The sequence below is a fragment of the Triticum dicoccoides genome, chromosome 1B, assembly GCF_002162155.2.
Source record: "Triticum dicoccoides isolate Atlit2015 ecotype Zavitan chromosome 1B, WEW_v2.0, whole genome shotgun sequence".
NCBI lineage: Eukaryota > Viridiplantae > Streptophyta > Magnoliopsida > Poales > Poaceae > Triticum > Triticum dicoccoides.
Genome location: NC_041381.1, coordinates 598,657,175 through 598,674,226, shown reverse-complemented (window position 1 = coordinate 598,674,226; position 17,052 = coordinate 598,657,175). Strand labels below are relative to the sequence as shown.

The following is a 17,052-nucleotide window of genomic DNA, read 5'->3' as shown; positions in this document are numbered from 1 at the left end:
TAGACCATGATGAACCTATGAACTATGAGGAAGCGATGATGAGCCCAGATTCCACGAAATGGCTTGACGCCATGAAATCTGAGATGTGATCCATGTATGAGAACAAAGTGTGGACTTTGGTGGACTTGCCCGATGATCGGCAAGCCATAGAAATAAATGGATCTTCAAGAAGAAGACTGATGCTGACGATAATGTTACTATCTACAAAGCTTGACTTGTTGCTAAAGGTTTTCGACAAGTTCAAGGAGTTGACTATGATGAGACCTTCTCACCCGTAGCGATGCTTAAGTCTGTCCGAATCATGTTAGCAATTGCAGCATTTTATGATTATGAAATTTGGCAAATGAATGTCAAAAGTGCATTCCTTAATGGATTTCTTAAAGAAGAGTTGTATATGATGCGACCAGAAGGTTTTGTCGATCAAAAAGGTGCTAACAAAGTGTGCAAGCTCTAGCGATCCATTTATGGACTGGTGCAAGCCTCTTAGAGTTGGAATATACGCTTTGATAGTGTGATCAAAGCATATGGTTTTATACAAACTTTTGGAGAATCCTGTATTTAGAAGAAAGTGAGTGGGAGCTTGATACGTCTCCAACATATCTATAATTTATGAAGCATTCATGCTATTATATTATATGTTTTGAATAATTATGGGCTTTATTATACACTTTTATATTATTTTTGGGACTAACCTATTAACCGGAGGCCCAACCCATATTGCTGTTTTCTTGCCTATTTTACTGTTTCGAAGAAAAGGAATATCAAATGGAGTCCAAACGGAATGAAACCTTCGGGAAAGTTATTTTTGGAACAGAAGCAATCCAGGGGACTTGGAGTGCACATCAGAAAAGCTTCGAGGAAGCCACGAGGGTGGCCCCCCCCATTGGGCGCACCCCCCTATCTCATGGGCCCCTCGAGCGTCCCCCGACTGACTTCTTTCACCTATATAAGTCCATATACCCTAAAACCTTCGAAGACGAAGATAGATCGGGAGTTCCGCCGCCGCAAGCTTCTGTAGCCACCAAAAACCAATCGGGACCCTGTTTCGGCACCCTGCCGGAGGGGCATCCCTCACCGGTGGCCTTCTTCATCATCCCAGCGCTCTCCATAACGAGGAGGGAGTAGTTCACCCTCGGGGCGGAGGGTATGTACCAGTAGCTATGTGTTTGATCTCTCTCTCTCTCTCTCTCTCTCTCTCTTGTTCTCTCTATGGCACGATCTTGATGTATTGCGAGCTTTGCTATTATAGTTGGATCTTATGATGTTTGTCCCCCCTCTACTCTCTTGTAATGGATTGAGTTTTCCCTTTGAAGTTATCTTATCGGATTGAGTCTTTAAGGATTTGAGAACACTTGATGTATGTCTTGTCGTGCTTATCTGTGGTGACAATGGGATATTCACGTGATCCACTTGATGTATGTTTTGGTGATCAACTTGCAGGTTCCGCCCATGAACCTATGCATAGGGGTTGGCACACGTTTTCATCTTGACTCTCCGGTAGAAACTTTGGGGCACTCTTTGAAGTACTTTGTGTTGGTTGAATAGATGAATCTGAGATTGTGTGATGCATATCATATAATCATGCCCATGGATACTCGAGGTGACAATGGAGTATGTAGGTGACATTAGGGTTTTGGTTGATTTGTGTCTTAAGGTGTTATTCTAGTATGAACTATATGATAGATCGAACGGAAAGAATAGCTTCATGTTATTTTACTACGGACTCTTGAATAGATAGATCAAAAAGGATAACTTTGAGGTGGTTTCGTACCCTACCATAATCTCTTCGTTTGTTCTCCGCTATTAGTTGCTTTGGAGTGACTCTTTGTTGCATGTTGAGGGATAGTTATATGATCCAGTTATGTTATTATTGTTGAGAGAACTTGCACTAGTGAAAGTATGAACCTTAGGCCTTGTTTCCTACCATTGCAATACCATTTAAACTCACTTTTATCATTAGTTACCTTGCTGTTTTTATAATTTCCGGTTACAAAAACCTATATCTACCATCCATATTGCACTTGTATCACCATCTCTTTGCCGAACTAGTGCACCTATACAAGTTACCATTGTATTGGGTGTGTTGGGGACACAAGAGACTCTTTGTTATTTGGTTGCAGGGTTGTTTGAGAGAGACCATCTTCATCCTATGCCTCCTACGGATTGATAAACCTTAGGTCATCCACTTGAGGGAAATTTGCTACTGTCCTACAAACCTCTGCACTTGGAGGCCCAACAACGTCTACAAGAAGAAGGTTGTGTAGTAGACGTCAAGCTCTTTTCTGGCGCCATTGCTGGGGAGGTGATTGCTTGAAGGTATATCTTTAGATCTTGCAATCGAATCTTTTTGTTTCTTGTTTTATCACTAGTTTAGTCTATAGAAGAAAACTACAAAAAAATGGAATTGAGTTTGTCTCATACGCTTCATCTTTTTAATATATTATGTGAGAATGATGGTAAGGAAAATTGTGCTCAAGTACTAGAAGAAGAAATCTATAAAATGTTTGTCACTAAATCTTTGAATGATGAGCATGATTGCAATGTTGTTAGTATGAATTCTTTGAATGCCCATGATGCTAATGATATGCAAAGCCACAAGCTTAGGGATGATATGTTTGATGAAGATGATATGTTTAGTCCCCCAAGTTTTGATGAGAATATTTATTATTATGAAAGCATGCCTCCTATTTATGATGATTATATTTATGAAAGTGGATTTGGAAAAGTCATGACTTTATTTAGTGATGAATCCACTATTTCGGAAGAGGTTCCAATTGATTATGATAATAAAGTTGCTATCTATGATGGTTATTGTGATGACATGTATGCTATAAAGAATAATGATAACCATGAAAATTGTCATCATGATTTTAGTTTTCAATTGGATTATGCCTCACATGATAGTTATTTTGTTGAGTTTGCTCCCACTATTATTCATGAGAAGAAATTTGCTTATGTGGAGAGTAGTAAATTTTCTATGCTTGTAGATCATGAAAAGAATGCTTTAGGTGCTGGTTATATGGTTGAATTCATTCATGATTCTACTGGAAATTATTATGAGGGAGGAACATATGCTTGTAGGAATTGTAATAATATCAAGTTTCCTCTCTATGTGCTTCAAGTTTTGAAGTTATGCTTGTTTTGCCTTCCTATGCTAGTTGATTATTGTTCCCATAAGTTGTTTGATCACAAAATCCCTATGCATAGGAAGTGGGTTAGACTTAAATGTGCTATTCATATTCTTCATGACGCTCTCTTTATGTTTCAATTCTTATCTTTTATGTGAGCATCATTGAAATCATCATGCCTAGCTAGGGGCGTTAAACGATAGCGCTTGTTGGGAGGCAACCCAATTTTATTTTTGTCCTTTGCTTTTGCTCCTGTTTAGTAATAAATAATTTATCTAGCCTCTGGTTAGATGTGGTTTTATGTTTTAATTAGTGTTTGTGCCAAGTAGAACCTTTGGGAAGACTTGGGTGAAGTCTATATGATCTTGCTGTAAAAAATAGAAACTCTGTGCTCACGAGATTAGCTGCCATATTTTACTGGAGAGTTATTTTAAGTTAATTCTTTTTGAAAATGATTAATAGACAAATTCCTCAGGTCCACCAATTTATTTCAGATTTTTTGGAGTTACAGAAGTATACGTTTGATACAGATTACTACAGACTGTTCTGTTTTTGGCTGATTCTGTTTTCTTTGTGTTGTTTGCTTATTTTGATGAATCTATGAGTAGTATCGGATGGTATGAACCATAGAGAAGTTGGAATACATTAGATATTACACCAATATAAATAAAGAATGAGTTCATTACAGTACCTTAAAGTGGTGGTTTGTCTACTTGTAGTAACGGAGCTTATGAGATTTTCTGTTAAGTTTTGTGTGGTTGAAGTTTTCAAGTTTTGGGTAAAGATTCAGTGGACTATGGAATAAGAAGTGGCAAGAGCCTAAGATTGGGGGTTTCCCAAGGCACCCCAAGGTAATATTCAAGGACAACCAAGAGCCAAAGCTTGGGGATGCCCCGGAAGGCATCCCCTCTTTCGTCTTCGTTCATCGATAACTTTACTTGGAGCTATATTTTTATTCGCCACATGATATGTGTTTTGCTTGGAGCGTCATTTTATTTTGATGTTATTTATAATAATGTTTTGCATCTATATTTTCAATAAAAATGTCAAGGATAGCCTTTACCATGCTTATTTTGCAAGTATACATGTTGCTGTTTCAAAACAGAAAGTTTACCGCTGTTGCAAAAATTCCCTAGAAAAGTCAGAGAGTGATATAATGTTGAATATTTTTGCATATTGAGATATGATAAATCTTCTAAAGCGTAGTAGTTTGCTTATAATTTTTGGAGTTAGGGAAGTATGATGAATTTTGCATTCTTTACAGACTATACTGTTTTGGCAGATTGCTGTTATGTTTGCATTGTTTGCATATGTTTGCTTGTTTAATGATTCTATTTGAGGATAGGAGTATTAAATATGCTGAGACATTTAGTATGCAATGTTTAATAATAATGTTAGTAATTTGTTACAGTAGAAAATGATAAGGTTTTTGCATTGTTTTATACTAACTTATCTCACGATTTCTTGTTGAGTTTTGTGTGGATGAAGTTTTTGAGAAATAGAGAAACCATGATATGAGAGGAATTAAGGAGACACAAAAGTTCAAGCTTGGGGATTCCCAAGGCACCCCAAGATAATATTCCAAGAAGTCTCAAGCATCTAAGCTTGGGGATGCCCCGGTAGGCATCCCACCTTTCTTCTTCAACAATTATCGGTTAGTATCGGTTGAGCCTAAGTTTTTGCTTCTTCACATGAGTCGTGCTATCCTTGCAATGCCACTTTATTTTGCTTTGCTTGCTGTTTGAATAAAATACCAAGATCTGAAATTCTTAAATGAGAGAGAGTCTTCACATAGTTACATAATTATTTAACTACTCATTGATCTTCACTTATATCTTGTTGGAGTAGTTTGTGATTTACTCGTGTGCTTCACTTATATCCTATGAGTAAATGGTTGAATGAGTTGAATGTCATAAATCTGAAATTATATATCTCTCATTTGCTTATCCCATGGGGAGTAATGACTTCACATCTAAGAAGTAGAGGTTGTAAATTTATTGAAGGTTAGCAAGCATTGTATTGGTCATTTGAACAATTCATGAAAGAATATTGAAGGAAGAGAGATTTCACATATAAATATACTATCTCAGACATCTTTTATAATTGTGAGCACTCATTAAGTATGACATGCTAAAGAGTTTATGTTGGACAAGGAAGACAACGTAATGGGTTATGTTTTCTCACATCTCAGTTAAAGTATATTTTCATGGATCATTCAAACATGTTGAGCTTGCCTTTCCCCCTCATGCTAGCAAAATTCCTTGCACCAAGTAGAGATACTACTTGTGCTTCCATTATCCTTAAACTCAGTTTTTGCCATGAGTGTCCACCATACCTACCTATATGCGGTATTTACCTGTCGTTCCAAGTAAATTTGCATGTGCCAAACTCTAAACCTTCAAACAATAATCTATTTTGTATGCCTGAATCGCTCATGCAGCGACTAGGGGCTGTCAGTATCTTCCATACTAGGTGGGTTGTTCTCAAGATGAGTGGACTCCGCTCATCATTCACGAGAAAAATGGCTGGTAACCGGGATGCCCAGTCCCATGATCAAAAGGATCAAAATCAAACCAGAAATAATTGCAAACAAAACTCCCCCAGGACTGTTGTTGGTATGGATGGTACCCCATTGTTTCGGATGGCCATTGAGTGTGATTGTTGGCGGAGGGGGAGTAAAATCTTTACCATTCTGTTTGGGAACCGCCTATAATGTATGTAGTATGGAAGATATTGAGAACTCTTGGTTTTTATGTTGACAATGAGATCATACCTCTCAAAATTATTTATCTCTATTTAGAAAACAAGCTCTAGCACCTCTACAAATCCTGCTTCCCTCTACAAAGGGCCTATCTTTTACTTTATGTCTTTTACTTTATGCAAGAGTCAAGGTGGTATTCACCTTTCCCTTTTTCATTTTATCCTTTGGCAAGCACCTCGTGTTGGAAAGATCCTGATATATATATCCAATTGGATGTAAGTTAGCATGAACTATTATTGTTGACATCACCCAAATGTGAATACGTTGGGGGGCAACAGTATAAGCCCCTATCTTTCTCAGTGTCCGATTAAAACTCCATAACCATAAGTATTACGTGAGTGTTAGCAATTGTAGAAGACTATATGATAGTTGAGTATGTGGAGTTTGCTAAATCAAAGCTATGGCATAGACCCTTCCTGAAAATAAGATGAATTGCAATTGTTTGATGACTGAGAATGAAGTTTGCTAGTTTTCAAGAAAGTTTATGGTCTATGCTTTAACATGTTAATAGCTTGTTACTTGATCGTGAGAAGTTTTATGAGATGAACTACTGTTATGACATATAAACATGATAGAAAAGGTGATTGAAATTATCATTGATCAAACTTGTGCACCTGCTAGCATTCACACTTCATAAATTCTTTCTTTTATCATTTACCTACTCGAGGATGAGTAGGAATTAAGCTTGGGGATGTTGATACGTCTCCAATGTATCTATAATTTATGAAGCATTCATGCTATTATATTATCTGTTTTGAATGATTATGGGCTTTATTATACACTTTTATATTATTTTGGGGACTAACCTATTAACCGGAGGCCCAGCCCATATTGTTATTTTCTTGCCTATTTCAGTGTTTCAAAGAAAAGGAATATAAAACGGAGTCCAAACGGAATGAAATCTTTGGGAAAGTTATTTTTGGAACGGAAGCAATCTAGGGGACTTGGAGTGCATGTCAGAGAAGCTTCGAGGAAGCCACGAGGGTGGGGGGCCCACCCCCCTACTAGGCACGCCCCCTGTCTCATGGGCCCCTTGAGCATCCCCCGACCGACTTCTTTCACCTATATAAGTCCATATACCCTAAAACCTTCGAAGACGAACATAGATCGGGAGTTCCACTGCCGCAAGCTTCTGTAGCCACCAAAAACCAATCGGGACCCTATTCCGGCACCCTGCCGGAGGGGGGATCCCTCACCGGTGGCCTTCTTCATCACCCCGGCGCTCTCCATGACGAGGAGGGAGTAGTTCACCCTCGGGGCTGAGGGTATGTACCAGTAGCTATGTGTTTGATCTCTCTCTCTCTCTCTCTCTCGTGTTCTCTCTATGGCACAATCTTGATGTATCGCGAGCTTTGCTATTATAGTTGGATCTTATGATGTTTCTCCCCCCTCTACTCTCTTGTAATGGATTGAGATTTCCCTTTGAAGTTATCTTATCGGATTGAGTCTTTAAGGATTTGAGAACACCTGATGTATTTCTTGCCGTGCTTATCTGTGGTGACAATGTGATATTCACGTGATCCACTTGATGTATGTTTTGGTGATCAACTTGCGGGTTCCGCCCATGAACCTATGCATAGGGGTTGGCACACGTTTTCGTCTTGACTCTCCGGTAGAAACTTTGGGGCACTCTTTGAAGTACTTTGTGTTGGTTGAATAAATGAATCTGAGATGGTGTGATGCATATCGTATAATCATGCCCACTGATACTCGAGGTAACAATGGAGTATCTAGGTGACATTAGGGTTTTGGTTGATTTGTGTCTTAAGGTGTTATTCTAATATGAACTCTATGATAGATCGAACGGAAAGAATATCTTCATGTTATTTTACTACGGACTTTTGAATAGATAGATCAAAAATGATAACTTTGAGGTGGTTTCGTACCCTACCATAATCTCTTCATTTGTTCTCCGCTATTAGTGGCTTTGGAGTGACTCTTTTTGTTGCATGTTGAGGGATAGTTATATGATCCAGTTATGTTATTATTGTTGAGAGAACTTGCACTAGTGGAAGTATGAACCTTAGGCCTTGTTTCCTACCATTGCAATACCATTTACGCTCACTTTTATCATTAGTTACCTTGCTGTTTTTATAATTTCAGATTACAAAAACCTATATCTACCATCCATATTGCACTTGTATCACCATCTCTTCGCCGAACTAGTGCACCTATACAATTTACCATTGTATTGGGTGTGTTGGGGACACAAGAGACTCTTTGTTATTTGGTTGCAGGGTTGTTTGAGAGAGACCATCTTCATCCTACGCCTCCAACGGATTGATAAACCTTAGGTCATCCACTTGAGGGAAATTTGCTACTGTCCTACAAACCTCTGCACTTGGAGGCCCAACAACGTCTACAAGAAGAAGGTTGTGTAGTAGACATCAGAGCTCTGTAGCATTTCTTATATTATATGTGGATGAAATATTGTTGATTGGAAATAATACAAAATTTCTGGATAGCATAAAAGGATACTTGAATAAGAATTTTTCAATGAAAGACCTCGGTGAAGCTGCTTACATATTGGGCATCAAGATCTATAGAGATAGATCAAGACGCTTAATTGGACTTTCACAAAGCACATACCTTGATAAAGTTTTGAAGAAGTTCAAAATGGACCAGTCAAAGAAAGGGTTCTTGCCTATGTTACAAGGTGTGAAGTTGAGTTAGACTCAATGCCCGACCACTGCAGAAGATAGAGAGAAAATAAAAGTCATTCCCTATGCCTCAGCCATAGGTTCTATCATGTATGCAATGCTGTGTACCGGACCTAATGTGTGCCTTGCTATAAGTATAGCAGGGAGGTACAAAGTAATCCAGGAGTGGAGCACTGGACGACGGTCAAGAACATCCTGAAATACCTGAAAAGGACTAAGGATATGCTTCTCATTTATGGAGGTGACAAAGAGCTTGTCGTAAATGGTTACGTCGATGCAAGCTTTGACACTGATCCGGATGACTCTAATTCACAATCCGGATACGTATTTATATTGAATGATGGAGCTGTCAGTTGGTGAAATTCCAAGCAGAGCGTCGTGGCGGGATCTACATGTGAAGCGGAATACATAGCTGCTTCGTAAGCAGCAAATGAAGGAGTCTGGATGAAGGAGTTCATATACGATCTAGGTGTTATACCTAGTGCATCGGGTCCAATGAAAATCTTTTGTGACAATACTGGTGCAATTGCCTTGGCAAAGGAATCCAGATTTCACAAGAGAACCAAACACATCAAGAGACGCTTCAATTTCATCCGGCATCAAGCCGTGGAGGGAAACATAGAGATTTGAAATATACATATGGATCTGAATGTTGTAGACCCGTTGACTAAGCCTCTTCCACGAGCAAAACATGATCAACACCAAGACTCCATGGGTGTTAGAGTCATTACTTTGCAATCTAGATTATTGACTCTAGTGCAAGTGGGAGACTGAAGGAAATATGCCCTAGGGGCAATAATAAAGTTGTTATTTATATTTCCTTATATCATGATAAATATTTATTATTTATGCTAGAATTGTTTTAACCAGAAACTTAGTAGATGTGTGAATACATAGACAATACATAGTGTCCCTATTATGCCTCTACTTGACTAGCTCATTAATCAAAGATGATTATGTTTCCTAACCATAGACATGTGTTGTCATTTGATTATCGGGATCACATCATTAGGAGAATGATGTGATCGACAAGACCCATCCCTTAGCTTAGCATTATGATCGTTACAGTTTCATTGCTACTGCTTTCTTCATGACTTATACATGTTCCTCAAACTATGAGATTATGCAACTCCCGAATACCGGAGGAACACCTTGTGTGCTATCAAATGTCACAATGTAACTGGGTGATTATAAAGATGCTCTATAGGTGTTTGTTGTGTTGGCATAGATCGAGATTAGGATTTGTCACTCTGTGTATCGGAGAGGTATCTCTGGGCCCTCTCGGTAATGCTCATCACTATAATCCTTGCAAGCGATGTGACTAATGAGTTAGTTACGGATGAAGCATTACAGAACGAGTAAAGAGACTTATCAGTAACGAGATTGAACTAGGTATGATGATACCGAAGATCGAATCTCGGGCAAGTAACATTCCGATGACAAAGGGAACAACGTATGTTGTTGTGCGATTTGACCGATAAAGATCTTTGTAGAATATGCAGGAGCCAATATGAGCATCCAGGTTCCGTTATTGGTTATTGATCGGAGATGTGTCTCGATCATGTCCACATAATTCTCGAACCCGTAGGGTCCGCACGCTTAATGTTTGATGATGATTTGTATAATGAGTTATGTGATTTGATGAACGAAGTTTGTTTGGAGTCCTGGATGAGATCACGGACATGATGAGGAGTCTTGAAATGGTCGAGACATAAAGATTGATATACTGGAAGGTTATATTCGGACACCGGAAAGGTTTCGGAAGAGTTCAGACATTTTTCGGAGTACCGGGAGGTTACCGGAACCCCCCGAGGGAAGTAGTGGGCCTTAATGGGATTTATTGTAAAGGAGAGGAGGGCCGCAGGGTGGCCGCACCCTCCCATGGCAGGTCCGAATTGGACTAGGGAGGGGGCGGCGCCCCCCTCTTTCCTTCTCCCTCTCCTACTCCTTCCCTCTCTCCCCTCTTGGAAAAAGGAAGGGGACTCCAACTAGGATTGGGAATCCTAGTTGGATTCCCCTTCCCCTTGTAGGGGCACCCCTCCTGGCCGCTGGCCTCCTCCCTCCCTCCTTTATATACGGGGGCAGGGGGCACCCCAAAGCAGAACAGACAACCTCTTAGCCATGTGCGGTGCCCCCTCCACAGTTTAACAGCTCGGTCATATCGTCGTAGTGCTTAGGCGAAGCCCTGCGCCGGTAACTTCATCAACACCGTCGCCACGCCGTTGTGCTGACGGAACTCTCCCTCGACCCTCTACTGGATCAAGAGCTCGAGGGACGTCATCGTGCTGAACGTATGCTGAACACGAAGTTGCCGTACGTTCGATACTTGGATCGGTTGAATCGTGAAGACGTTCGACTACATCAACCGCGTTACTAAACGCTTCCACTTTCGGTCTACGAGGGTACGTGGACACACTCTCCCGTCTCGTTGCTATGCATCTCCTACATAGATCTTTCGTGATCGGAGGAATTTTTTTGAATTACTACGTTCCCCAACAATTCTCTGCTCTGGGAATTGATGGGCTGGAAAGGGCTATTGAGTGGCTGGGCTGTGCCTTGAAGTTTGAAACTAGTACCTAATTTTTTTTTGGTATCGTTGGAGGGCAGGCTCAAGCCTGTTTAAGCCTGCCCAGGAGATTCGCCACTGATCCCTTCTATATCAGGGAATTCTTCTCTAATGTAGCATTTTTCATGTTCTTATATTTATAGCATGGCAATTGTCTTCGTGCACAACATGGCAAATTCTGAACATATAAGTTTTCTCTGTTGCAACATGACAATTCTTTGTTCTCGTAACATTTTTTACATCATGGCAATCCTCAAGCGACGTGTGAGGAAGACGAACGTACCATATGACCAACCATCACGGCCGCATACTCCCCATTTTTTCATCCATTATGAATGTGCCTTTAAGGTACTCGTGCATGGCAATTACTGAAAACATAAAGGCATGAGTGCTTTTTTCAAAGGTACTCATGCCTTTATGATTGATAAAATATGAATCTCTTTGTGTTTCCAAAAGAAAGACGAAAAGGGAAACATGTTTTCATTGGGTCCTTCCGTAATGATCCATTGGTCCATTGTGTAGGGTAATTAAACAAGCATATTGCATTATTTTAGCTAGTGAGACTTGGACATTTCATACGTCTCCAGAAATTTTGTACGCTAAATGCAAACATTGGCATGCCAAGGTATCGGAAAGAGTTTTTTTTTTATCAGAGCCTCTGGTGTTCATTCCCTTAATTAAGAAGAGAGTTGCCATGTTGATTAACGAAAATGGGCAAAAACCATCACAAACCGTCGATCAGGTACACAAAAGATACATCACTGCCACCCACTGTGAAGATGATCTTGTTGTGGTTGTACATTGGTGTCACCATCATCATTACTCCTCAGGCAAGCGACTCTGACTTTCGTCACAAACGATTGACGACCAAGCCCACAATGCAGAGGCCATGATATCTACATGAAGCTCCCCAAGCAATCAACCAATGTGTCGGTGACAATGCAACTCCAATTCTGACAGTGAGCTAACAAAGAAAAACTATGAAAGCTGGTACTGTGGAAGATCACACAACATGCCACCGAAAGAAATGAAATTATTTACAATGTTCATCATACATTGATTGGGGATTGGACAATGAGATCATGGTGAAAAGGATATGACTCGGGCCTTGGAAAAGAAAAAAAAGAAAGAGAACGGGAATGCTTTTTTAATTCAGTTATGTACTCTTGGCTCTACGCCATGGTGGATATCCTAGATGGCGTCGATGTGTGTATTATATTGGCCAAACATCTCAAAAGAGAGTCCTGTCTAATCTCTTTACGTAGGATGCTTACGTTGACATAACCATATCACGCGGAGCACGAGGTCGAAGCGTAATTTGCTGATGTGATTAAATTGTTTGCAGGTTGCAGCGGTTAGCTTGCAGGTTGCAGTGGTTAGCTCATCTATTTTGTTCTTCAATGTTTGGAAGCATTTTTATGTCTTGGCACACTTTGCGGATGTTTCGATTTCTTTTAGAACCCATGTGGGAAACGTGATGGCGACAAATTTAGCAGGTCAAAGTCAGTCAACAACCAAATCTATTTTGGATTTACCTTTTTAAGACACATTTTTGGTGAGATTTCTCCCTTCATAGTTTATTAGAGGCCCACATATTTCGAGAATTTCTCTCTAGTTTATCATCTGTGTTGTTGGTTAACCCACCGCATATTTTGAGATTGATCCAGGTAATCATCTCAAAATTCACACTATTCTGAGTTAGAACGATTTCATAAAAATACCTTGGAGTTTGCTCATAAGTCCATGGTGGCAGCATCGAGTGGTGGAGGATTGGAGGCCACATGCATGGAACAAGGACTCACGACTCCATCCCTGCCCTGATGTGCATGCGGCGTTTTTGTCGAGTCAAACACGGCTCTAGATCTAGTAGGTCGTCATCTGGTGCTCGACCTATCACGGCATGGCAGCAATGGCAGCAAGTATGATCTCAAGTTTGGTTCTTCGGTGACTCTCCCGTTTCACCTTTTTGTGCTCCCAATCTTTTAAGGGTGGCTCAGGAGGTCTTTCAAAACTTACAAGGCCAGTGCAATTTGTGCAAATCTGGTCTTTCATATTTTCTTCACTGTAAGCTTGAACAAAAGTCGAGATGCAAAACATAAAACTAGAGGCGATGACTTGACTAGATTGAATTGGAGATTTTTGTTGTCCTTGTGTGCTCTAGTACACTAATTTTATTACAATTTTTCTAATTGATTAATGAAGTTAGATCTTGATTGACGAATGAGAGTTTGACTCGAAGAATGTAGTAACACCATAACATATAAAAATTAATGATAAGTAAAGCCAAGCCGAACAAATCGGCATATAAAATAAAAATAAAGAAAAACCCGAAGCCATCTACATTGCATATGTTTTACGATAGTGTCACCACAATCCTACGGCAAACTTTGTGACTGCAATTCACTCGTGGAGCTACATGTCACCAAACAAAGAACGCAAGACTACAAGACAGCATCTTCAAGGAGTCGTAGACTCCAAGACAACATCTTCAAGGAGTCGTCCCTTGTATGCCGATGTTGACTAGTATATTCACAAAGTTAAACATGGGGGCTATAACCCACAAAACCGAATCTGGAGCCAACATCTGACGGGAAAACAACGTGCACAGTTTGATCTAGCCAAAATGCTAAATTATGGATTTTCACCCGGAGAGAATGTAACCTCGGTGTCAAGGGTCAATGCCGCCTGCTTACACGGAGTGAAAGAACTATCTGGCCAAACGAGAATTCTTCCTCGTAAGAGAAGATGTCACCATGTCGCTTCCGGTCCACCTATGCTCAATCTTCAGTTATGTTTTATGAGGGAGGGCTAGATTTCGTCAATCTTAAAATGCAACTGCACTTGCTCGTGATGAATATTAAAATCGGAGAAGGATTCAGTCGCATGAGTGGTGAGTGACTGGACAGACTATTTAGCCAGCAGTACCGGAGATATAGCTACCAACAAGTACGAAGAACAAGCTAAGATCAACCACCCTGCACGTAGTAAGTACTCCATGGCACTCACCGGCGACTACAAGCTCATCAGCACCGAGGACATGCTCCAAGGCCACGCCGAGCTCTGCATCCACGCCTACGGCTTCGTCAAGTCCATGGCGCTCAAATGCGCCATAGAGCTCGGCATTCCCGGCGCCATCCACGGCAACGGCGGCGGCGCCTCGCTCGGCGAGCTGGCCACCATTATCGCCCTCCCTCTCTCTAGGCTCCCGCGCCTGCGCCGCCTCATGCGCGTGCTCACCGTATCGGGCGTCTTCTCCGTCGAGCACCAGCAGCCGGACGACTCCGTGGGCTGCGCCGTCGCCGTCTACGGGCTCACCTCGGCCTCCCGCCTCCTCGTCGGCGACGGTGAGACATCGTCGGGACTGTCCAGCCTCGTGTCCCTCATGGTCGACCCGAACCTGACCGCACCGTTCTCCGGCATGAGCGCGTGGTTCATGGACGACGAGCAGCCGCGCTCTTTCTTCGAGATGCACCACGGCGAGGACATGTGGGACATGGCCGCGCGGGAAGCTGCTCTGAGCAGGACGATAGGTGACGGCATGACCGATGACAGCCGCTTCGTCGTGGAGGTGATCCTGAGGGAGGGCCGCGCACGCGACGTCTTCTCCGGGGTGCGCTCGATGGTCGACGTCGGCGGCGGCACCGGCACCATCGCAAAGGCCATCGCGGCAGCTTTCCCGCACGTCGAGTGCAGCGTCCTGGATCTCCCACACGTCGTCGCGGAGGCCCCGGCCGACGGAGAGGTGCGATTCATCGCCGGCGATATGTTTGATCACATTCCCCCGGCCGACGCTGTTCTGCTCAAGGTAATTTCACATGTGTTCCATACTATTTTTTTAGTCGCCATGTGTTCCATATTTCCATTGCGAGTACCTACTGCTGGTATTAGTATCATTTTGTGTAGAAGTACTTTTTTTTCATGTTAATAGAAGCTTTATTTTTTCTGAAGCACTAATAGAAGCTTTATAGACTCAAAAACGTCAAATATAGTCATACAAAACCATAGAGCTTAGACCTGGCCTTTGCATATCAGGAAGATATGCACATATGCACTTTATTACCGAGGGCACACACGACACTTACGTGCTTGATTAAGTTTATAAATATTGAATGCACAAGCCTACATGCACTTTGATTAAATATGCCACATCATATCGATATTTTCGTATTGCAGTCAGTGATGCATGATTGGCGAGACGACGAATGCGTCAAGATACTGCGAAGGTGCAAAGAGGCAATCCCTACCAGAGAAGCTGGAGGGAAGGTGATAATCATAAACATGGTGGTGGGTTCTGAAAAGTCTAAGGGCAATAGTACTAAAAAGGAGGAGGCACAAGCATTGTACGATCTCTTCCTCATGGCTTTCGAGGGAGGTGAACGAGAAGAGCACGAGTGGGAGAAGATCTTCTTGGAAGCCGGATTCAGTGGCTACAATATCATACCCGCGCTAGGAATTAGGTCCATCATCGAGGTCTATCCTTAACTAAACACCAAACTTGCTATGCAACCTTGGTAAATAATGTTCAAGCTTTGTAAGCTAATTATTGCCTATATTAATATATGGTTTATATATATATATGTGCACCTCGTGTGCGCCCTACTTGTCCTTCAAGTTTGTGCGGGTTTAATTTGCTCAAATTAGCCGGTTTCATGTTTCGGTCAGAGATGAATATACTCATTTATGTATCTTGGAGTGTATGCATGTTACTCCAAATTCTTTTTCATCAATGTAATATAGATGTGTTGATAATATTTTGATGACCCCCCTATATATTAAGTATTTGTAGATTTTTGTTGCCATGAATTGACACACATGACAAATGCAATATCATTGAGATTCAACATATCAATGCAAGGCAACATATATGTTGGAAATATAAAAAGAAATCTATGTAACTATTCTTGATTGATTTCTTAGTTACATCGTTGAATTCTCTGTGGTCTTGCCTTCATCGACCTCTGAAGTAACCGGGATGCCTAGACTAGTGGACAAGAAACTACTAAGACACAAACAGGCACACGAGAAGAAAACGTCCGAATAAAGAGCTAGGTTTCAAGCTTGTACCCAATTTGAGATGGTCGTTTCAATTGCTTCTCGAGACGAGTTAGATAGATCTCTTGGTAATTTCAATGATCACAGTGGATGAAAGGAAGCACACTTTCGTGAAAGATGTTTACCATATGTATAATTGATTTCTTTTGTACATGGTCACTAAAATATAAGGTTACAAAGTGGGAAAATATGATAAGAAGAAACCAAACTTATCATTGAAGGCTTAATTATCTAAAGCTCAAGTTGAGTTGTCATTTTCATCATTGGTCATGACTATGTAATAACGACTTATTCCGACAGAATGAACCCACATGACATTAATAAGAACTAAATAAGTAATCAAGCATTGTGTCTTCTCGTTGAGATGCATGAAAGAGACATGTAACATTCAAGATGCTCATGTATAATATATATTAATGTTGTATGTAACTAGGGATGAAATTCGAGCCGAGTCGAGCCAGCTTGACTCGACTCACTAAAGCTCTTTTCATTAATGAGCTAGCTCGACTCGACTTGTTACTATAACGAGCTCAAATCCAAGATTGGCTCGACTCATATAACTCGCGAGCTGGCTCGTTTAGCTTGTTAAGCTTGCTAAAGATATGAAGATAAAACCTTATAAATATGATAAAAAGATTAATTAGGAACTTAGCATGTACATATATGGACATGTACTTGAGAGTCTCCTCGGAGGCTGGGCCTTGTGTTGGGAAGCACGGTGTCTAGTGGCTGTTTTTTACTACCCAAGAAGACCGCTGATTTTTTTACCGAGCCTAACGAGTTACACGAGTACCCGTGAGATCGGCTCGTTTAACTCGGTCTATAAATGATCTTAAACTAAAGCTCGGCTCGACTCGTTATTGTCCGAGTTCGAGATTATTCGAT

The 17,052-nt window shown here is 41.1% G+C and overlaps 1 protein-coding gene across 2 annotated transcripts; it reads left to right on the top strand.

The window, feature by feature from the left end:
• The first annotated feature begins 14,052 nt into the window (after positions 1–14,052).
• LOC119348993 (acetylserotonin O-methyltransferase 1-like) lies at positions 14,053–15,851 on the top strand. 2 transcript variants are annotated; one of them, XM_037617005.1, is made up of 2 exons: positions 14,053–14,857; positions 15,289–15,851. In XM_037617005.1, the coding sequence occupies exons 1-2, from the start codon at positions 14,111–14,113 to the stop codon at positions 15,595–15,597; spliced, it is 1,056 nt and encodes a 351-aa protein (XP_037472902.1). In that variant the 5' UTR covers positions 14,053–14,110; the 3' UTR covers positions 15,598–15,851. The 2 variants fall into 2 exon arrangements, with proteins under 2 accessions (XP_037472902.1, XP_037472901.1); XM_037617004.1 differs by having other exon boundaries at positions 14,053–14,920.
• The last annotated feature ends 1,201 nt before the right edge of the window (positions 15,852–17,052 follow it).

What these genes read in the sequence shown, in the direction of transcription:
- LOC119348993 (XM_037617004.1), top strand. Translation starts at nt 14,111, where the DNA reads ATGGCACTCACCGGCGACTACAAGCTCATCAGCACCGAGGACATGCTC. An exon ending in CCGACGCTGTTCTGCTCAAG is followed by an intron (nt 14,921 to 15,288) that starts GTAATTTCACAT and finishes TTCGTATTGCAG; the next exon opens with TCAGTGATGCATGATTGGCG.